At 44.9% G+C, this 23,514-nt stretch overlaps 2 protein-coding genes across 3 annotated transcripts in view; one reads left to right on the forward strand and one right to left on the reverse strand.

Annotated features, from left to right (window-relative positions):
• Hspbap1 (HSPB1 associated protein 1) overlaps nucleotides 1-8,027 on the forward strand; it is a 48,160-nt gene extending 40,133 nt beyond the window's left edge. For both annotated transcript variants that reach the window (XM_055624870.1, XM_055624871.1), the window contains 4 exons: nucleotides 1,759-1,930; nucleotides 2,983-3,066; nucleotides 7,241-7,351; nucleotides 7,462-8,027. In XM_055624870.1, coding sequence (XP_055480845.1) covers nucleotides 1,759-1,930; nucleotides 2,983-3,066; nucleotides 7,241-7,351; nucleotides 7,462-7,971 — 877 coding nt within the window. In that variant the 3' untranslated portion in view covers nucleotides 7,972-8,027. The remainder of the gene's footprint in view (nucleotides 1-1,758; nucleotides 1,931-2,982; nucleotides 3,067-7,240; nucleotides 7,352-7,461) is intronic.
• Nucleotides 8,028-9,075: 1,048 nt separating this feature from the next.
• Nucleotides 9,076-22,767, reverse strand: LOC129689833 (protein mono-ADP-ribosyltransferase PARP14-like). The gene is made up of 11 exons (XM_055625233.1): nucleotides 22,477-22,767; nucleotides 21,769-21,990; nucleotides 19,260-19,335; nucleotides 18,549-18,698; nucleotides 18,112-18,174; nucleotides 17,620-17,787; nucleotides 15,896-16,102; nucleotides 15,209-15,808; nucleotides 13,451-13,584; nucleotides 11,474-11,648; nucleotides 9,076-11,107 (listed from the first exon to the last, which is right to left on the reverse strand). Exons 1-11 carry the CDS (start codon nucleotides 22,765-22,767, stop codon nucleotides 10,818-10,820), a joined length of 2,376 nt encoding a protein of 791 aa, XP_055481208.1. The 3' UTR covers nucleotides 9,076-10,817.
• Nucleotides 22,768-23,514: the final 747 nt, after the last annotated feature.

Consider the following 23,514-nt stretch of genomic DNA (forward strand, 5'->3'; position numbering starts at 1 on the left):
TGGCGAGTTTGGCTGTGATGGCTGGTCCTTTGGGAAATGCTACAGTGGTGCAGGGAATGGAGCTACAATCTGGAGAAGCAAAGAGATAAGTGTTTTGGGTTCTGTGCGTGGCCCCTCTCCTCCCCGTGAGCCCAAAGGACACCTAGCAAACATGGTCTCTCCCTCTCCCTCTCTCTCACTGCTTTGGAAATGAAGTTCGGTTGATGAGCTCTTCAGAGCCCTTCCAGAATTAGCTTCTATACAGACCAAGTAACCAAGAATGGCTTCCCAACTGGCGGGGAGTGCAGTGAAGTGGAGCAGCCATTCCTGGAGAGGCTGCTATCACGCATCTGAGCCTCTGAACGTCAGCAGTTCTTACCCAGTGGCTGTGTGAGTCGTAGGCTGCCCTAGAATTTCCAAACAGCCAGGCACTTCACTTTGTGTGAAGCCTTCAGTTTATGCTTGGAAGTTTGAAAACTGCTTCCCTCTGCAGAAAGGACTAGTGGTGTCTGTGGCTGCCAGAGTCACACTCAAGAGGGCCGAATGGCTTTTTCTCAAAACTGGGGCTTGGCTCTTTTACTCTGGCACCATCAGCTCTCCTCACCATCTCTTCATCTCTTCATCTCTGCTCATACTCCTGCCTTCTTTGCCTCAGCACTCTTCCTTCTGTTGCTATAAAATATGGATTTTTTTAAGAGTTTAGTAAAATAAGACTTATTACCTCCATCCTAAAAGAAAAATCCACTCTATAAAACAGTTTTCTCTTTTTAAAAGATCCTCAATTATACTACTTTCAGGTTATGTGGCATTAGTTATGTGTTTCTCATCCTTAGGAGATCAAGACAGGAAGAAGTCTGGGAGCTGTTTGCTGGGGGAGCATTGGGAGGTTTTCGGGATGCTCTGACAGTGCAGACATCTGCAGGGCTGGGGGGATGGCCGAGCGGGTGGAGTGCTTGCTGTGCGGACAGTATGCCTCAAGTTCAGTACCTAGCACCGTCGGAAGCTAGGCATGGCACAGGGCTGTGACTCCAGTGCAGAGTGGGGCAGAGACAGACGAGTCCAGGAGCTCACTGCCAGACAACCTAGCCAGTCTGAGCTCTGGGTTCAGAGAGATCCTGTCTCCACATGTAAGGTGGCACAATCTGTTAATCTCAGCACTTGGAGGTTCATGAGTTTGAGGACAGGGTCTCCATCCAGAATAGCGAATAAGGCTACAGAATGAGACTGTGTCTCAAAACATCAGGGGAAAAAAAAGCGTTAAGGCAACGCGTAATGAGGAAGACATGCCATTGTTGGCCTCCTGGCTCCACAGGCACATGTATCTATCTGCATGACATGTACCAACACACAACAAACATGCCACACACACACATATATACACAAAATAAAATGTATTTAAAAGGAATGCAGAAAGGGTTAAGATTATTCTGGTTAGCTTCAGGATTAGGAGTGAAAGCAGTGATAAGCAAACTTTAAAACACACACACACACACACACACACACACACACACACACACACACACCTTACAAATGAGATCCTATCCCAGCGGGAGGGCCTGCCCCAGGAGGGTGTGAGAACCCACCAGTAGGGAGCTACCTTCCTCCATACACCTGCAGGGGAATTCAGCCTGAAGTGAGAGACCGGGTGACCACTGTGATGGCAGGTATGTTCCTGTATGAACTGAATTTCAATTAATAAAACCAAACCTTTGGCTGCTACCTTCTTACACGCTTTATCTCGTGTTGAGAGCTCTAACTTGTGTGTTCTTTTTTCATTAGGAAAACATGGCATCTCTTTCCTCCTGAAGATATGCCTTTCCTTTACCCAACCAGAATTCCTTACGAAGAGTCTAGTGTGTTCAGTAAAATCAATGTTGTCAACCCTGATTTAAAGCGCTTCCCTCAGTTCCAGAAAGCCCGAAGACATATGGTCACGCTGAGCCCGGGACAGGTAATGGGCCTTTCAACATCGATGACCTGTCAGTGGACAGCAGCCCGTGCCTGTGTCCCTCAGTGCAGAGAATAGTTTCCTCCCTGCAGCCTGAGACCTGCAGCTCTGCCCGGGAGACGTGGAAAGAGGGAGCACAGCTCCCCCTGCTGGTGAAGGGGAGAATAGGCGTGGAGGAAGACAAAGCCGGTGAAGCCATCATCACTACTCAGGTTTCGGGATCCTGACAGGGCGTGGGTGCTGGAACACTGATTAACAGTTAGTACCTGTTGCCCCAGATGGATGAACACTGGCTGCGGTGCATCCAGGCCTCAGAGGCAGGTGCACTGAGGGTGAGCTTTGCTTCTCAGCAAGAACGGCTGACTTCTAATTCACTTCTAAAGAGACTGTATTTCCAAAACATTGCCACCCTGTGGGGAAATTTTTTTTGGCATTGGCACTCGCCGCCCTGGCTTCTTAGCATTTGGTCATTACAGAGTGCCTCTGTCATCCTTATCCTGTCCTCCTTGCTGGCTCTCTCCCTGTTAGGATGGTCTCATACACATCCTAACAGTTCACACAGATCAACCTGCTCAGGCTGCCTCAGCCACTTCCCTTCATGCCTCCTCCAGCAGCCACAGATTTTCCTGTTCTGGGCCTTGTACACGCAGCCACACAGTGTAGGGCCTTTTATGCCTGACTTCTGACGCGGAACACGCTTTCAAGGCTGAGCGGTTCTTGATTACACAGGTGTGCCGCAATGATGCACAGCTCTTTCGCTCACGTGAGCCATCATGAATGGCTGTCGCTGCTCTGGACATCTGTGTGTTCTGGAGTGTTTAAGGGTAGGACAGGTGATCCGGGTGGGTGTGTTGACCTTTTGGGAGATTGTTCTCCACAGTGGCCACCTTGCATTCCTCCCAGGAGTGTCTGAGGGCTCTGGTTGCTTCACGCCTTGCCTGGCACCCACCGTCCTATATTGTAACTCAGGGAGGTTTCCAGTAGGTAAAGTGGCTGCAGTCTCAGAGCAAGAAATGCCCTGTTCTCATGTTAACTGGTTTTTGTTTGGTTTCCAGGTTCTGTTTGTTCCCAGACACTGGTGGCATTACGTGGAGTCTGTTGATCCTGTCACCGTCAGTATAAACTCCTGGATTGAGCTGGTACTCTTTTTTTTTTTTTTTTTTTTTTTTTTTTCTGTTGTTTTCAACCTTTAAAAAAAAATGCCTAAGATAAGCAAAGCCTGTCTACAAAATCCAGGCACTAGTTCTCTGGGACCAGCAGTCCTGGATGACATCGTTTCTGTGTACTGAGGTCTGGCCTCTCTCGATAAATGTTTACATTGGAGATGTGCCATTCTCTTCTTTTGCTTAAGTTGTTTGCGTTGTCTTGTGTTTGAGATGGAGTTTGTAGGTCTCCCAAGTGCTGGGATGACGCTTGTGCTTCTGTGCCCGGATACTCCTTGAGAGAACATGGTTGGCTCCCTTGAGTGGAGTCAGGAAAGTCGTGTTAGGCCTGGTGGGACTGCAGTCTGTGTCTAACATTGCAGGCTCCATCCCACACCACCTCAGATGTCTCTCTTTCTTGGGACAGGGTCCTTACTTCTAAGCCTGACAAATGCAATGCCTCAAAGTAGAATCATTCAGCACTATATTTTATCATTCATTTCTGCCAGGACCCTTTTCCCAATAACACCTTCATCCTGGAGCCCCGTTGACAGTGTAGTAGCCATCACAAATCTATCCCTTTAAGCGGATGCGTCAGCTGTGTCTGCACCATTTTTAACAGTGGCCTTTGATTACACCTGTGCTCCCTCCTTAACCTACAGCCTGACAGTTCTGCCAGCCTGGTCTACAAAGAGAGTTCCAGGACAGCCAGGGCCACACAGAGAAACCCTGTCTCCAAAAACAACAGCAACAAAAAAATAATGATGACGATCATTAAGAACTCTAGGTCTCCTGGTTTTGTTTGTTTGTTTTTTAAATTTTATGCGCATTGGTGTTTTTCCTGCATATAAGTCTATGTAAGATTGTCAGATCTTGGAGTTGTGAGCTGCCATATAGGTGTTGGGATTTGAACCCTGGTCCTCTGGAAGAACAGTCAGTGCTTCTTAACCACTGGGCCACCTCTGTAGCCCAGGTCTCCAGTTTTTAATTTTACTGATTTTTGATACTTTGTTACTGAGCAATAGTGTCCTGAATTTGCCTACATAATAAAACCAAAAGTTCTTTTCTTTTTTTTCCACTTTAACAACTATATCCCACTGTGGGATGCTCCAGTGTCATTCCATGGACTCCCTGTGGGTAGGTGTTTGATTGCTTCTGGTATAATTACAAATGCTGTCAGGGTGGTCTGTGTGTGTGCCGTTCTGTCTTCCTTGGAGTGTGACATTAGGGAAGACCCTGACCCCCGAGGTCTAGCATCACACTCTGCTGTGATGACGCAGTCTTGTACTTCTGTCAGTGGTGTGTGAGAACACCCGTTCCATCCACAGCCTTGTGAACAAAATGTGCTGTTGAATTTTACTGGACTGGGTTGTTAAGAATAGTTGTAAAGACTTTTCGCTTTGGGGGGGTCATAAAGGAATTATTAGATTAGTATGTATTAGTTCACATTGAAATCCATGGGGAGTTTTTGCAGGTATGTGGTATGAGGTTGAGGATGGATTTTCCCAAGTCCCAACAGTTCTCACAGTCCCAACAGGATTGTGGGAGACTTTGTGTGAAAGTCTGTTCTCCCTTGGCTAATGCCATGTCCACTGAGTCACATGCAGGTCTGTTTCCTGCCCACTCATGCGTTATTGAGCAAGTCAGCCATGTTGGTAAGAGTCGACTGCAGGCCTGACCTCTCTGTGCATTTTTATTAAAGTGTTTCCCTTGCTGTTCTTGCTTCTATTTTTTTCGATAGTCTTTTAAACCAACTTACCTAGTTTGAAGGTAAAAAAGAACTACTAATATTTTTATTCAGTCCATATTAACATTTTACGTGGACTGTAGATGCTAAATTACCCTTCTTCCTCGTCCAAGCTCAGTCATCTTCCTTCTAGCCATATTTTAGAATCTCCTTTCTCTGACTTTGTGATTTTTCTCATACAGTCTGTGCCTGAGTGGTTCATTTTTCCCATGGCTGCAGGAAGATCTCTCTTCCTCTTATGTCCATCATATCTTTTGGCTGCACAGTGCTGATATGGATGATGGCTGTTGGTTTGAATTGTTTTCTTTTTCTTTTTGTTTTTTTTTATTTAATATTGTTTTTCTTTAATATTTTCTGGCTTTATTAGGTTTTTAAGGCTACCTCAGTTTCTCTAAAAATTATGAAGTTCACCTCTTTTCAATGTGTTTTTCTGTGACTTTTATTTAATGGCATTGGCTAGTATTAGTACATCTGATTCAGCTATAAATAGTGGAGGTGATAAGCATCTTTGTCTTTTTCTTGACTTTAGAGAGAATTCTAGTCAGTGTTTGTTTTGCATGTGTGTTTGTGTGTGTGTTTATTCCAGAAGGAATGTAGATTTTGTTGGGGTTTTTTTCTGTTTTTGTTTTGTTTTGTTTTTTTGTTCATTGTGTTTGTTTTGTTTTTTGAAATCTAGAAGGAATGTAGACTTTCATTGAGTGCCTTTTAGGCATCACTGGGAATGATCATACTCGGCTTACGGGACTTGGACCTGGTGAGGGTGTGGAGGGAATGAAGAAATGGCAAACACACAGATGTATGCCTAGACAGCTATTGAGTGCTGTCCATGAGCATGGCAACTCTTAGAAAACAAAGTAGTGGTCTGGACCTCTATGTAGACCAGGCTAGCCTCAGACTCACAGAGCCCTGCCTGCTTCTTCCTCCCAAATGCTGGGATTAAAGGCATGAGCCATCACACCCTGCCACATTAAATGTTTGGTTGGGGGGGGGTTGTTTGTTTTTCTAAACAGGGTTTCTCTGTGTAGACTTCCTTTGTAGAAACTCACAGAGATCCACCTGCCTCTGTCTCCCCAAATGTTGGGATTATAGGTATGCGCCACCATGCCAGGCTGCCACATTAAATTTTAAAGTAGGTAAAATTCAAATGATCCTATTAGAGTAATTTAAAAATCTTGGTGTCTGCGTTTCCAGAATATACCCTATAGCCAGGAAAATAAATCATGGATGAACTCGGCTGCCAAGAACAACCATCATAATTGTAACAACAGTAACCTTGCATTTGTGCCCATCTGTGCAGGTTATAGGCTTTCTGGGGTCAGTTCTTCTGGGGAAATAATGGCTGCCCCAGGCAGAGATAGAAACATGGTTTTAGAAGGAAAGTGGCCTGAGGTTCTCAAGATCACAAAGGCCACAGAGAGGTCAGGCTCATTATGGTGATGACCAAGGAGAGATACTGATTTTATTCCCAATTCTTCTTCTCTTTCCTGAGCAAAAGGTTCTTGGGTACCAGTCAAACAGCAGCCTACAGGTTCTCTGGTGGGTCTGATCCCCAGGAAGGGCATGTCTGTCTTGTCCTACCCCCATAGATGGCAGATGATAAGCACACGAGCACAGTGGCGCTCCCAACAGCAGAGTGCTTTCTTCTGTGAGGAGGTTGGCGTTCATGTGGGACAGAGCATGCAGCTAAAAGAGACTCTTAAATCATGAGGTGTTACAGGATATTTGATCCCATTGTGAAACCCAAGATTGTGAACTGTAAAAAACCTGTTTCTGAGCTGGGCTTTGTTGTGTACTCCTTTAGACCCAGCACTCAGGAGGCAGAGGCAGGTAAATCACTGTGAGTTCAAGGCCAGCCTGGTCTACAAAATGAGTCCAGGACAGAAACTCTGTGTGTGTGTGGGGGGGGGGGAGGGGGTATCTCTAATGTGGTATGGCTCAGCCTTTGATCCTAGAGCTTTCTGTTTTCTGTAAACAGGTGCTTGGTGGCTCAGCCCTGGCACACACCTTTAATCCAAGAGCTTTCTGTAAACAGGATTAAATAAAGTTAACCCTAGGTCAAGAGGAGGAGCAAGCAACCAGACTGACAGGAAGTGAACATGGGGAAAAAACAGAGAGTGAGAGGAAGTCCAGAGTACAGATAAAGAGACACAGGAAGTAGAAAGAAGGGACATTGAGTTAAAGGGTATTTAGGACAATGTGGAGAAGGAGAAGGGGCTTTTTCCTTCTGGGACATCAGCTGTGTAGGAAGGTCGGCTGAGCCCTTTCTCTGCCTCTCTGAGCTAGCAGGTTTTCACTCCTGCATCTGGTTCCCCAGTCTTTATTGGTAAAATCAAACGATTACGATGTTGTATTTAAAACAACAATGAGGCGCAGAGACAAAGAGGAAAATACGATTTCATTTTTAAATTTCTTACCTCATCTCAGGAAGAAGACCACCTCACCCGGGTGGAGGAGGCAATCACCCGCATGCTTGTGTGTGCACTGAAGAATGCAGAGGACCCGAGTCACCCTGCAGCCTGGCTGAACCCCACTGAGGTGCGGTGCTCAGATTTCCCTGCCAGCTCTTGGTTTTGATGGTTAATCAGCCTAAGGTAGAGTTGGTTGGTCTCCACTTCAGCGCAATACTGACGGCTTCTTCCTCTTAGGTGGAGGAAACATCTCATGAAGTCAATTGCTGCTACCTAAATGGTGCTGTTTGTGCTTTTTTTGATCATTGTGAAAGAGCCAAGGAAGTAGACGTGCAAGCACTGAGAGCAAACAGAGAGAGCAGAAGGAAGGAAGAACCCAGTGCTCAGGAGCCCATGAATGTGGAACAAGCACACAGGCACAGCTCTGCGGTGGGGACCCGGAGACAGGAGGCAGCGGGTCTGTTTAGCCCAAATCTGGTCCCTGTGACACCAGCATGTGAAGGGAAAGGATGCACACTGGAAGGAGACAGTATCGAGAGAGACGGAGAACACGTGGCAGAACTGCCCTGTGCCACGAGGCAGAAAACCAGTAAAAGGGCAAGTGCAGTGGCGGAGCAGGTGGCCTCAAAGCGTCCTGTGGCGCCTTCTCGAATGTTTGTGTCCACGGATGACTTGCTGGACTGTTTGCTGAATCCACAAGTAACCAGGATGGTGGCCCAGCTTTTGATACAAGGAAAAAGCTTGTGATCCTAATAGATTATTTTTTAGTAACTTTTTAAAATATATTTTTAGAAATAATGCGATACGCGTGTTTGTTTGCTTTTTATGTAGCGTTTTTTTTTTTTTTTTACTTAATCTTTGAGGATTCCATGTGTGTGTACAGTATGATTTGATCATATTCAGTCCACACTGCCCACCTCCAGCCTCTCCCAAATCCACTTGGGCTTGCTTTGTACACCAGGCTGGCCTTGAACTCACAGAGCTCAGCCTGCCCTGCTGGGATTAAAGGCACGCGCCAGCATACCTAGTTTAGTTGTATTTTTTTTGTTTTGGGGTTTTTTGTTTGTTTTTTAATTTTTAAGATTTATTTATTTATTTAATGTATGTGAATGTTCTACCTGCATGTACACCTGCATGCCCTAAGAGGGCATCAGATCCCAGTATATATGGTTGTGAGCCACCATGTGGTTGCTGGGAATTGAACTCACGACCTCTGGAAGAGCAGACAGCGCTCTTAACACCTATAACTACTGAACCATCTCTCCAGCCCAGTTGTTTTGTTTTGTTTTTTTAATCAGAAAATAATTTAATCAGGCCTTAATGACATCCAAGGATATAGCAGTATATATAGTCTGGGTTTTTAAGAGATTTTTTTTTTTTTTAATGTGAGTGTGTGTATGTACGCTTAATGCGGTTGTATGTAATGTGCAATCCGGAGTTCAGAAGGGGCAGGTGGCCATGGACGGCCATGTGGGGGCCAAGAACCCAGCCCAGGCGCTCCTAACCGCTGAGCCACCTCTCCAGCCCCTGAGTTTAGGGGTCAAGGCTATGTACGCACTGAGGGGGCTACATAGGCAGAAGCACCTGGGCCCAAGTGTCCCGCCGTGGCCCTGGCCGTCAGCGCTGTTGGAATCGATGTGCTCAGTGTACGCACACTGTGACTCGCACACAGGGCTTGCAGCAAGCCCCTCGAGTGATCAAGGACGTTGGACTGTGGTCCGACTGAGCGTCGGTACTAAGGATCTCTCAGTGCTGTCCTGTTTGCTTGTGGCTTGTTATCAGCAGTGGCCACTGTATGTCAGTGAGCTCCCCTTACACTTGCCCTTCAGGAGAGAAGTGATTCTACCAGGAGACATTCTCCAAGTCATTTTACTAGGACGTGGAGAAAATGACAAAAAGAAAAATGACATATTTACTTTGACTGAACATAACTGTGACATTGGCTGACGGGATCCTTACTCTTGCATGTGTCATCCTTGCCCTGAGGTAACCAAACCACTGGAGAAAAAAAGCAAATGAAAACAGGCCTCAGGTTTTCATCCCGTCTCTTTAGGCCATCGTTAGTGCCGAATCCCGGCCCGCCAGTGCTGAGAAAACCCGTCTCAAGCCGCAGTCTCTGCCAGCCCACTTAGAAACAGCAGCAGAAGTTTCCAGGCCTCTGTGTCGATGGAGCAGCAACAGTGACCCTTCTCTCCATTTGAAGCCTGCTGATGATTCCTAGAGTGGGAACCAGTGCCTTAATCCTCCCCCACACACACACAACCCAAGAGTATACCAACTGAAAACCTTGCACAGCACTCGCGCGCACTCGCTCCCTGTCCTAGGGAACGCCTAGTAAAGGGGTAGAGTGGGCACCAGTTCCAGAAAGAAGAAAGGCAAGGCAATCTGGGGGTTTGCCTCACAGATCATCTGCAATAACTCCTGTAACGGCACTCACTAATCTCAAGGCCACGGTCTGGGGTGGGAATAATGAGGGGCTCAGCTATTTGTGGGACCAAAACCATGTATGTGCGCACGCCTCTTAATCTACCTGGCAAGGCCCAGGCACTCAACAAACGCCACTGAGTCTGAAACTTAACAGGAGAAAATTAGAAGAACAACTTAAGGCAAGTCTGGTGGCACAGACCCCCAATAGGTAGCCAAAGCAGGAAGATAGTGCTTTCAAAGCCTAACAGAATGCTATCAAAGGCAGCCTGGGCAACTTAGACCCCGCCTCAAAGTAAGATGGCTTCGGATATAGCTCACGGGTTGAGGGCTCACCTGACCCGTTGTGAGGCCCTGGGTAATCTCCAGCACCGCAAGAATAATTACCATCCAGTAGATAGTGTTAGCAAGTTAGCAGCCTGACTAACTGGCTTATACAAAAAGCTTTCAAGTCATCACAAGCCGGGCTGCCACCGGAAACACAGCCCATCTCCTTAGTTCACTCATTTTCACACGGTGGGAGGAATCCCACCAGAGATGTAGCAGACACCTTCTCATTGATTTCACTAGGTAGCCTGACCACTGGGGTCAACATTAAAAGGGGCCCCCGGCCACTGAGGCCAGGTCTGTCCCTCGAGGCGCAGTTCACGCAGACCACAAGCCACATCCCAGCTCCCAGTTGGTACATAGCCCCGGCTGGAGCTGTCTGCCCACATGGCACAGGGCTGTCAGTGAAGAAAGTTCTCCATCTTGGAATCTGTTCAGTTGGCAGCAAGGAAGATTGGCTCAGTGATGGTGTAGGTCCCCCACGGCACCGTGACACTCCAACATGACTCCACTGGAGGCAGCTGAGACTGTGTGGCTTCCTGAAAGTCCGTAAAGGTCTTGCTGTCCTCCCAGAACATAAAAGCCTGTTCTTTTTCAGAGATCGGAGATTCACATTTGAGCACATATGGTTATGGCTGTTACCTGATCTCAATTCTCAAGTTGATTGGCTCTCAAGTAGATTAATTTCCACTATGGAGGAGCAGCTGAGGAAGCAGGTCCACGGCAAAGAAAGACCTTGTGCTTTTTTCTTAGAGAAAGCTTAAGAAGGAAGTCAGCCAAAATTTACCTTACAGCAGACACATGATCACGACTATCTCTCTGAGGGCGGGCGCCCCAAAGTGTTACTGCCTAAACGTGATAAGGTACTCTGGGTATGCCTGGTTGTCATAAAACACTACAAATATACTTGGATTTTTATCGTTGTCTGTGACAGTGTCATACAAGTCAGTAGGATTTTGAGGGTCCCTTGAAGGAGGCACAATCAGTGTCGAGTTTCCATTTGTGTAGTTGCCAGTGAGGACCCGCACATAATACATATGCTTTTTCCCATGGGCATCCGGTTTGGAGTATGTGTGCCTGGCAGAGTAGGAAGCAGCAACAGCAAAATAGGTTCCTTTCCCGTAGCACACAGCTGCAAAGAGAAAAGCATTTTGAAGAAATTCAGTGTCTCGTATGAGTCAACGTGTTAGCCTAACACGTCAACTAATATAAAAGGAGTGAATCGTTCAAGTATTTTGTTTGGCTGCTGTTGCTGCTTATTATTATTAATTATTATTATTACTATTCCTCCTCCTCTTCTCATTTTTAAAAGTTAAATTTTCCTCCTCAAAGAGAAGACAATCAAACCCTCGGGATGAAATCTATTGCTGTTTACTGTTAAAACTGACTCCAGTCTGGCCACCGACGGCGTGAGGAGCACAGTGAACCGGCGTGCTGCCCAGAGGGGACTCTCCCAGGCAGCACCCCGTTTAGAGCAGCTGGTTACATGCGCCCTTACCATTCTTCCCAGCATAGCTGCGGTTAAAGCCGTTGCTGTTAAGGTGTGGCACAGAGCTAGCCTCCGTCCCGTGGAAAAGTTGCATCTCATTTCTTTGATGGCCATTCTTTTCATCCATAATTTTTTTGTTTGCCTGGTACCTCTTCCAGAGAGCTGGGTTCTGAATCCTTTCAATCTGTAAGTTAATAAAGAAAAGTATGCAGGAGATGCCAAGAGCACTTGCCAAATAGTGACTAAAACACCATCCTTGTCCTTTATAAATAAAAACTATACTCTGTAGCAAGTTCATTGTTAAGTGCCAGGAATGTTGAGAAATCTTTTTAGGACTTTTTAAGACATCTTTTTAAGACAGCTCAGCAAGTATATGGTGACCTGACTTTGATCCCTAAAGTTGGAAGGAAAGAACTGACTCTACACAGTTCCACATGTGTGAAACCCTGCTATCCCCACACAGAGACAAGCTCCTCTTTCTGGCCTGGAGCTCACCAAGTTAATAGGTGTCTGGCCAATGAGCCAAGGGATCCACTTGAATCTGCCTATACAGCTCTGTGGTTACAAGGTACCACCATACCTGAATTATTTTTACCTCGAGTCTGGGGGTTGAAGTCAGATCCTCATGCTCAAATGACAAGCAACTTGCCAACTAAATTATATATAATTTTCCCCCTGATCTGGCTGTGGTGGTACACTCTGAGTGCTAATCTCAGAACATAGGGAATTAATGTGTGAAGATCAGGACCTAGAGGCCAGCCTGGAGCTGCATTGTGAATTGTAGCCTAGCCTGAACTATATGATTAGACCCTGTCTCAAAAACATCAAAAACTGAGAAATAAAAAACAGGATCTCTAGGTCAAAGTCTCAAATTTTTCACACGATTTAGGATTTTTACATCATTTCCCCTTTTTACTGTTTCCCTACAACTGTTTCTCATCTTCAACTGTGTCCATTTTATTTTCACTTACCTTAAATTTAGTCATTTAACTCAGTTTTTCAAACTTTCAGATTTTTGCTTTGAGATTTCCACCCTTTTAATTTAAAATTTTAAAGGGGCAGTTTCTTAAAAACAGCACAAAATTATTTCAGACCTGATGGTATAGTTCAGCAGTAGGGTGAATGCTTAGCATATGTGAGACCCTGGGTTCAGTTCCCAGCACCATGGAAAGAAGGAAGGGAGAAAGGAAAATAAATCTTAAACATTTTTTTTTTTTTTAGTAGATGTATTATTAGCCATTACCTCTTGGCCATGATATCAATCAAATTTATTTTCTCACCAATAACTGCCAGAAGATGCAGGGGAGGTGAAAACAAGGATTTGATGAGACAGGATCCCATAGAGAAGAGAGATAGAAAATGAAGCACTGGAGTTCAAAGATAGTGGAATCATTTTTTTCAAAATGCCTAAAAGAAAATAACTGCCAATTCCAAATTCTATAACCAGCAAAAATGTCCTTCAAAACCTGAAGGAGGGCCAAGGTCATCGCCTCAGCACATAAAGCTGCCTTCTCTTGCAAGTCTGGTGACTTGAGCTCAGCCCCCAGAAAGAACTCATAAACAGGTGAAAGGAGAGAATAAGCCACACACACAACTAATTCTGGGTAATAAAAATATAATGGAAAGTGAAAGTGAGTGTGTTTCTTAAGACCTTATTTTTAATTTTCAAATATGTACATTTGGGTTTGGCCCATGTGTGTACAGGTGCCCACATTGGCTAGAAGAGGAGCAAATAAAATGGAAATACATTGCCAATGAGCTCAAGGAAAAACATATCAGAGTGCTGGTGCCTCAGTTTCAGGCTGTTGTAAGCTACCTGGCATGAGTCTGAAAACCAAACTTGGAACTCAGGGTCCTCTGCAAGAACAGTATGAGATCTTGACCCCTAGGCCACCTCTATAAGCCCATCAAATGAGTGGACTCATACAGGACTGTGATATCAGCTATTTCTACCACTAGGAAATTCCTTGTTAGCAGCCAGCTTACCTTCTCTATGACAAAGTTTGAGCAGGTCTGATTAAACTGGCTCGCCACTGTAATGTATTCAGGGTCACTGGTTGGCAGATTGACCACAAGCAATGTCTTCTGCTTCATGTCACTCCAGTTTCCAGGGATTTCAGCTGCAAAGTAGACAGGGCTCCCGTGTGCATTTCCAGTACACTTTGAAAAAAAAACCTGCCTCCCTCTTGTGTTAGTTACAATCTCACAATTCCATGTATTCAAGAAATCTTTTTAAAAGGATATTTGTTAAATGTGTGGACCACAGACCATTTGTATCAAGATGAACTAGAAAGTTTCTTCAAAGGAGGGGGATAATTTAAGGGGTCAGTGGTAGCTCTCTTATCTGACGTACACAGGACCTGGACTCATTTGCCAGCACCTCCTCCAGAAGAAAAGCCACTGAAGTACCGAGGTAGGGTTTCCTAGGAGTACAGGCGCTATGTCTGTGCCTGTATCTATAGCTTCACGTCTATACCTTCTGTTTTGCTGGCGCCAAGGTGTGAGAACCGACTACATACTCTAACTTGCCTTCACTTCCTGCTCAGCCTCTATTCTGATTAACTTAACAAATTAATTACGTAGCATGTTTCCAGCAGCCTCCGCAGTTTTGCACATGCCTGGGTTTCTACCGGAACACCTCGCTAACAATGGAGGGCCATCCACATGCATTTTCTCATTTGCCTCGCTACATCCTTAAGAGCTAGGTAGGCGGTTGGGAGGGTTTGTCTGTGACAGGCTGCAGAAGAGCACCTGTGCTGTGTCATTCCTCCAGAGCTGCTCCGAGTCTGAGTGGTTCGTTCACATTGATCCTACAGAAGATGAATCTTGTCTGTGAGAAGCCAAGGGCTTATATGGTTTGAAGGCCAGAATGACCTACACAAGACAGACATGCCCTTGTTGGGGATCAGACCCACCAGGGAACCTGTAGGCTGCTGTTTGACTGGTACCCAAGAACCTTTTGCTCAGGAAAGAAGAAGAATTGGGAATAAAATCAGTATCTCTCCTTAGTCATCACCATGGACTCAGGGGCCAACTCTAATGAGCCTGACCTCTCTGTGGCCTTTGTGATCTTGAGAACCTCAGGCCACTTTCCTTCTAAAACCATGTTTCTATCTCTGCCTGGGGCAGCCATTATTTCCCCAGAAGAACTGACCCCAGAAAGCCTATAACCTGCACGGACGGGCACAAATGCAAGGTTACTGTTGTTACAATTATGATGGTTGTTCTTGGCAGCCGAGTTCATCCATGATTTATTTTCCTGGCTATAGGGTATATTCTGGAAATGCAGAGACCATGGCTTTTAAACTATTCTACTAGGATTATTTGAATTTTACCTACTTTAAGATTTAATGTGGCAGCTGGGCGCGGTGATGCATGCTTGTAATCCTAGCACTCAGGAGGCAGAGGCAGGCGGATCTATGTGAGTTCGAGGACAGCCTGATCTACAAAGGGAGTCCAGGACAACCAGGGCCACACAGAGAAACCCTGTCTCAAACAAGCAAAAAAAAAAAAACAAAAAAAAAAAAACATTTAATGTGGCAGGGTGTGATGGCTCACACCTTTAATCCCAGCATTTGGGAGGAAGAAGCAGGCCAGAGCTCTGTGAGTCTGAGGCCAGCCTGGTCTACATAGAGGTCCAGACCACTACATAGTAAAACACTGGTTCAAAAACAATAAAAACTGTGTTTCTAAAACAGTGTTAAAATTAGAGTACTGGTTGACACACAGGAGCACCTAACTCACCTTCAGTTTTTATGAGGCGCTGAACAGTGACACTCTGCCCCTGAGGGCCCTTGGCTGTGTTTGTGCTCAAGTTCACCATGAATTCCTGATTATGAATTTTAACAGTAAGGTTCTTCTGCTTTGCCTTCCATGCGTCCTCCAACTCCTTGTTGGCTATTTTGTCAAAACAGTATGTGATGTTATTGTCGATATATCTCCATTCCACGAAAGTAAGGACATAGTCTGCCTGGTTTTCCTTTTCTTTAGCCAGTCGAATGCTCTTGACCATGTCATCAATCTCATCTCTAGCTTTTACCACATCTCTGCTAATTCCCGAGACTCTGATACAAGGTTTCTTCTGGTCCATTTCAATGATGATGTTCAATCTCTTCTGCATCTCATTCAGTTTCTCGTACTCGTTACTGTCAAAGTCTCTGACACACTCATCGACATTGGTGAAGGAAAACTGCTCTTTGGTAATCAGATCCTGTAGCCAGGAGATTGCACTTTCTACATTGGCTGCGTCTGCACCACATACCTGGAAAACTGTCAGTTCTACTTTCTTCTCCAAAACCAGGGTGTTCTGTTTGGGGGAAGCTTGCTTTGGAAAGCCGAGAAAGGCTAAAGAGAAAATGGAAATTAACATTTCTTTTACTCCCCTCAACATCAAGGTTAGGAATATATATTTCATAAACGTGAACCACTCACAGGCAATCTTAGACAGCATTGACTTCTGGGGAGAACCAGGGGAGCCTTCTCTTTCTTTCATATTGTCATAAAAAATATCCAAAATATGGGGCTGAAAGATAACAACTTTGACTTTCCTCACAGCTTGCACTGATTTTTTCTGGACAAATTCTTCAATGGCATCCATTATGGCATCAGCAACTACATTTGGGTCCTGTTGAGCGCTTCCTTCAGAAAAACCACATGAAAAAAGACAAGGTTAAGCTCCACCTGCAGAAGGCTGCAGCATAAACAGGGAAGTCTAGTTGTCACAGGAAATAAAACTGCCTGTTCCCCATTGTAATCAAGGTAGACATTTCTAACATTACATCAGCAAATAGTTTTGATGTCCTAGATACAGTGGGGAGGAGTTTTTCTTTCATGCTGCCGACAGGTCAACACCCCAGCAAAAGCCCCCGAGATCCAACTTGTAGCTTGTGACATTCCCATCTGTCCTTTTCAGCTGATCCTGGCTCTCAGTGTCGTTTTCCTCCTATTACACAGTCCAGGTGACACACACACACACACACACGCACACCCCGCCCCTTGATTTACTAATGTCCTGGGGTCCAGCTGTAATCCCAGCACTCAGGGAGGTAGAGGCAGGCGGATCTCTGTGAGTTAGAGGCCAGCTTGGTCTACAAACTGAGTCCAGGACAGCCAGGAATACACAGAGAACAGAGAAACCCTGTCTGGAAAAACAAGACAACAAGATCATAAAAACTAAATAAATAAAAATTAAAAAGCTACATCTTGAAACAACAGGATCCTCCCAGAGGCAATTTACCTCTTCCCCTGGGTGACTTCATCCATGTGTCTGCATTTGCCCAGCTCTGTCTGGGGAACTAATCTTTCTAATGTGCCCAAAACTGTAAGCTACTTGTTACAATCTATAATCCTGGATGTGTTCGTTATCGTGAGCCTACAGCATGCTTCTTCCTCATGCTCAGTATGATTTTAGCTGTCCAGCAGGATTCAAAGCAGCCACTGAGTAGACCCACTCCTGTCTTCAGTATGTTCCAGACCTTGTTTCTCAAGCCCTGAAAGCCGTTAGCTAGGTAAAATTGTGAAATGTCCCTTTCTAATCATGGGTGTGGCCCAGATTGAACAGAGAATGGCAGAGTCACATGACAGGCAATCTAACAGTCCCCTGGGCAAGCTGATTTTTATTATCCCTGTTAATGACACCCATCACTGTGGCAAAAAAACAATAGGCAATGCCTTTGACTGAGCGTAGACCTGTGGGTTGCAACCTATTTGAGGGTCAAAAGGCACTTTCACAGGGGTCACCTAAGACCATCAGAAAACATAGACACTTACATTACAAGTCATAGCAGTAGCAAAATTACAGTTATGACGGAACAACAAAAGTAAGTTTATGACTGGGGGCCACCACAACATGAGGAACTGTGTTAAAGGGTCACATCGTAAGGAAGGTTGAGAACCACTATTGCGACAATTGTGGGGACACAAATGATTCCTCCTGCCTCAGACCTTCCAGTAGTTGGGACCGTGCACATAAATGTACCCTGCTCATTTTCCTCCTCCTGCTTGACGTACCCACAGGCTTTGCTCATTCCCTAGCAGAAAGGGAACTGTCTATGCCTAGGTGAGGTGTCACTGTCATCATCCAGACACTATGAGGACCAAGTCCATGGGATAATGAACACATTGGGATTGAGCCTTAACAGCCTGTAGCTACAAACCTGTGCCAATAGCTGGTAGGCAAATGGAGGAGTAATTTCGTTGTTCACATTCTTCCAAAACACAGGAAACTGATCTTTTGACGTCATTCCCACCAACAACATGGATAATATTCTTGCATCTCAATGATCCTCCTGCAGTGACTATATACTCACTGGTGCCCTGCTGAGCTGTGAAACACGAACAGATTCAGAATCAGGTGCCGATCCTACTCTTCGAGAAAGCGAGGTGTCTGATTTCGTGAGGGAACATTTTATGAATTAAAAGCTCTTGAGATACTATGGTTAGTAAAATTCTGTGGCATAATTTCTCTTGACTGTGAGGTAAGTTTCCATTTAATTTTCTTTCATATGGAATTCTCTAATGAAATATATGATCTTAAGATTAATAGATTGTCTTCCTCACCCAAGAAAACCTTCCTCTGTTTCCTCACAGCTGCTTATATTCAATCTCCCACTTACAGTCTGGCACCAAGAGGTAGCATTGTTCCTTACCCAAGAGAGAACATTCTTGCTCCACATTTTGTCCTGCACCTTCCAAAATTGCCTTGGAGACCCCTACATGAGAAAACCAAGATGGTAACCCGAGCAGAAAGACAGTCTTTGATCTCAACATGCTCAACATAGAGCAGTCCCACAGCCGGGCGTTACTGACAAAGAATTTAATCCCAGCACTTGGGAAGCAGAGGCAGGCAGATCTCAATGACCTACAGAGCAAGGGCCAGGCAGCCACGGCTACTCAAAGAAACTCTGTTTTGAAAAATCAAAACAAACTAAAGAAAAAAAAAAAGAAAAGAAAGCTCATTAAAATAGCTTACAGGCACTAATTAACATGAGCAAGCCAAAGCCAAGAACCCCATTTGGCCATAGAAACACTGCTTTTCAGGATCTGCCATACTGATTACTACAGGGGACTGAGTCTGCCTCAGTACCTGCTTTGAGATTGAATGTGAGTGATGTTGAATTGACGATCACGTCTGCCACTTCTTTCGTGATGTCCCCAGTGGCCACTTGGAAGAGGATCGGGCCAATATGCATTTCATGCATTCCTAAAGTAGGGCTAGAAAGACTTCCATAGACACCTGCCCAGGAAAAAAACAAAACACGAAAGAAAGGAGATAAGTTAGTCACGAGCAAAAGCAAGAGTGACTCAGGTTGCAGGCCGCCCTATCTCTGTATTAACTGTCTTTTACTATGGCCCTGGCCCAGGAGGGAAGGAGCTCCTAAGCTCAAGAGTGTGGGGCCATCCTGGGCAACAGAGCAAAACCTCACTTTGAAACATAGCTTCAGTGAACCCCAAACAAGATAACCTCAGAAACAGCAACCCAAATTTGACAGAGAATTATCAGTTTACACTGTCTCTTAATGTATCTCTGGGAAAATACATGACACGTTATCCATTGGAAGTCTCATTTGTAATTTAAAAACCCCATGGTTCAGGTTATATAATTCAGCCTGCCTTCCTTCTTGCCCCAAGTCCCATGAATGGGCAACTGTCTTTTATACTCACATGTATGGAATAGAATTTAATATGTTTCCCAGTTTGACTTATCAGGAAAAACTATCACCATCATCCTTTACCTGTCATTGAACAGTTACTCAGTAAAAAGGCATCACTGGTCAACTTAAAAGCTTTACTGAACCTTGTGTAGTTTCAGCCTTGGGACTTTGGTCACTAGGGCTCCCGTTAGTCCTTCTGTCAAATTCATCTGAAAATGCCTGGAAATGCAAACACAGTTTTGGCCGTTATACTCCCTACTTGATGGACACGTTTGCTTCATGGGGACTGCTGAGTCTGTGTGCACGCATACGTAATTGGAAAGTAATAACTCTCAAACAGTATTATTCAATTTACTTGCAGATTTTAGTGTTATACACACGGATATTGACACAACTGAAGTCATATATATGTATATGTACATACACCCACACACAAAAACTCCTTTTCTACAAACCTGTCCTATAAAAATAAAGACCTGAACAAGATGGAACGACAGGGGTGCTGGCTAGAGGGCTAGTCATGACAGAAACAAGACAGCGAAAAGCCAATGGAGGGGTAGTTCGCTGCCCTTTCCCATGCCCGTGTGTTGAAACAGTAGCCAACATATTTCCAGAGAATATTTAATGGGATGTAGACACGCTTATACTTTGAAGTGGGAATGATATTAAATTGTGTATTTACATAAGTTCATCTGAAAACCAGACTTGTAGCAGAAGGGCCTGGGTTAAGGCTGACTAAACACTTCCTGTATTGTGTGCTATGCATTCCGCCACTAACCAAGCAGCTCAGATAGAGCACACCTGGAAGCCATGGTCAGACCTCACTCCTGCTTTGCAATCGCTGTTCCAGTCTCCACTAACAAACAGTTCTTTTCATAAATGCAATTCAAGCTTCCATGTCTTTAAATCTTGAAAGTTTACCATGTTTGGTGGGAGAATAATAGCATTTAAATGCATTAAAGGTGTCGGCGGAGACCAATCCTTTTCAAAGAAGATTTGCATAATAGTTCTATGTATTAAAGAAAATGATACTAGCCAGGCGGTGGTAGTGCACGCCTTTAATCCTAGCACCGGGGGCAAAGACAGGAGACTCTTCTGTGAGTTCGAGGCCAGCCTGGTCTACAGAATGTAGTGAAAAAAAAAAAAAAAAAACAAGAGAGAGAGAGGGAGAGAAGAAGGGAGGGAGGGAGAAAGGGAAGGAGAGGAAGAGGAAGAGAGGGAGAGAGACCAGAGTTTCCCAAATAAAGACTGGGAGGCTCGAGTCTATGTGCCAAGACTCAGCCCTATCCACATAGATGCACCTACCCGATCTACATAAATAGCATACAAACATCTTGGCTCTGTGTATGTAAATCTAAACTTCCAAAGTCATCATGATTTCTAGAAGGGAAAGTGTGTGCTGCACATGTGGTCAATGTCCACGTCACAGTGCATGCCAGAGGGAAGTCATTAAAAACTCTTGCCAGCTGGGCAGGTAAGATTACAGTTGCATGCCTGTAATCCTAGCATTATGGAGGCTGATGCAGGAGGATTGCCAGGCATATGAACAGTCTGGGCTACAGAGCAAGATCCTGTCTAAAAAAACAAAGCCTAAACAAACAAACAAAACACACTGTGTTTGTACAAACCAAGCCAAAGGAGGTCTGGCTGCGCGATTAGAATCGGTTCCATGTGCTTGCTTCCTATGAATTTGTAAGTAGTATCTAAATACAGATAATGATAAAACGTGACCTAAAAGTTCCAACAGCTCAATGTTCCAACAGGTGCCTATAAGCAACTTTGAATGTGACATGGAGGGACTTTCCGAACATTAAGGTCAGGTACTCTATATAAAAACTTGGAGGGCAGAGGTCGCCATGGCTGCTGTTTGGTGAAACATGGGCTGACTGATACAGTGACGGATGACAGCTCTCGTATTTCTGGCCTAAGCATTCTACTCACGTGCAGATATGGGATGTGTTCTAGCCACACCCTTCACTGCACGTTTCCAGAAATGGGAGCCAGAATCATCGGCGGCCCATCCCAGAATTTTCAGATTGATAATGCCACAACTGTGCCTTTAGTTTATGTATTTGCACCTTATGCCCATGTGAGAGGCCACCCTACAGGTTGAAAATGTCACAATGAGCATTACAACATGTGAGCCTTCCTTATCAGACTCTGATTCAGACATAAAGATGTAAAGATGGGGAGATATTCGTGAGACAGCTGTAAACTCACTCATCAACTCCGGAACTGATCAAATCAAAGGAACCAGATGCTGTTCAAAACACACTGAATTGTTTAGAGAAAGAAGCAAGAGTCTGGAATTTGCTTCAATGTCACATGAGAAGATGAGAAATAAGTAGGGGGAAAGACCAGACACCTGGCCACAGAGCAGTCGCAGCTGAAGCTGAGCAAGAGAATCAGAGAACTTCATTAGCCTGGTTTATGTACTTCTGTGTGGCTTTGAAACTTTCCCGGATGAGAAGTGCTTTTTCTGTATCTAATTTTCCTTTGGATCTGTCATGCTACATACAACCAGTCAATGCTATTCCTACACGCTCCCATAATGAAAATACATGAAATAAACATCCTATTAGACTGAGAAGATTCGGAAGAACACAGATCCCAAACTGCCATTGCCAGAGTCATCAGAGGCCGAGTCCTCACCTGGATGTTTTCCTGGTCTTTCGGGTGCAGCAGAAACTGAACTTCTTGTAAAGTTTTCAGTTGGTTCTTGCTACTGAATTTGAGCACTTCTGAAATGATTAATTTGGCAAACTCAGGTTTAGGAAAGCCCAAATTTCCCGTTCCTATTGCGGGGAATGCGACCGACTGTAGAGACAGCGCCTGGGTGAGCCTCAGACATTCACGGATGATATTTTTCATGAGCTGAAAAACACAAAGCACTCCTTAAACATCCTCTTTAGAAAGGGAGAGACTAAAAAAGGAAGCCCTCAGCAGCTTTTACTGGGGGCACTCCACTCTCAACAAGAGTTAACAGTAGTCTGGAGAAGGAGAGTCAGGAGAAGAAATGGGAAAAGGAATGGGAGACAGCCATGAAGCCAAGAGGGGAAGCGACAGCTGTCCCCATCTGTCACTGGCTCCCAGCTCCAAGCCCTCACCTTACTTATCTCACTAAAGTAGCCTCCTCCCCCTAACTCTTCCTGAACTCTCAACTGCTGAGCACAACAGCCAACATACGTTACTAACTATGATCTACAAGAAGTCATCTGTGACTGCAAAGAAATGGCCATGGCACGGGGCCTGCCAATCATGATATTGCTAACAGAACATCGCAGGGACTAACTGCGCTGTGCTGAAGGAAGAGTCCAGAGAGCTAACCCGCTTCCCAGAAATTGTGAAGTTGGGCCCTACCTTTAGTGACCACGCAGTGTTGCTGCTTTTCCATGGTGGAGCCACCACATGAAACACGTGGTGGCAGTCCAGATTACAGCCACTGGTTCGAAGAATCGTGCCCACGTCGACAGAGACTCCTGGTCCTACGTTGTTCAACTCCTCTTGGAGCTCTAACCCAGCCTTTTCCAGGAGGGCCTGGGAAAGGGGTCCCTTGTCCAGTGTAAGATCCGAGGGAACGGAGTTGACAATGGCATGGGTCTTAAAGACAAAACCAGAGATTCTTTTCAAATTCTTAGTAAAGGCCTTCATGAGCCACTGGACGTGGCACCAAGAAGACAACAGTTGCTTGTATACATTTTGTAAATCAATGCTCAGAAAACAAAACCCCCAAAAGTCAGAGTGGAAAGAGTTCAAATGTTTGTTGGCTAATGGCTGAGAAAAACCAAATGTATATTCGTCTAACAGGAAATTTCTTCAGCCACTAAAAGGAATGAAATAATGATGTATGCTATAACACAGATGGCCCCTGGAAGCATCTCTCAGTACAAGAAACTGGTCACGGAAAACCACAAATATATTGTTTCATTTATATGAAATTTCAAGAACAGGTGAATCTGTAGAATAGAGCCAGCAGCAGTGTTTGCACGGCTTCAATCCCAGTGCTCGGGAGGCAGAGGCAGGTGGATCTCTGCAAGTTCTAGGACAACCAAAGCAATGTAGTAAGACCCTGTCTCTAAATAAATAAATAAAAGCAAAGCAGATTAGCTGTTACCTAGAGCTGGGAAGGTAGAGTAGGTAGGGGGATAAACTAAGCGTAACTGCTGATGGGTACAAATATCTTTCTGGTGGGATGAAAGCGTACTAAAGTTAGACTGTAGTCATGGTTGCATGATCGTGTTAAACACACACACACACACACACTCATACTATAATAACTGTCCCAACATGATCACCAACACCTAGACCTTCCGTGTGTGTTTTTAGTGAATCTATTAAAACCCACTTGAAATGGGTATTGTATGCGAGTTCTGTAAAGCTCTTTAAGGATAAAGAAGG

Source organism: Psammomys obesus, unplaced genomic scaffold, assembly GCF_907164565.1.
Source record: "Psammomys obesus unplaced genomic scaffold, mPsaObe1.curated_primary_1811, whole genome shotgun sequence".
NCBI classification, from domain to species: Eukaryota; Metazoa; Chordata; class Mammalia; order Rodentia; family Muridae; genus Psammomys; species Psammomys obesus.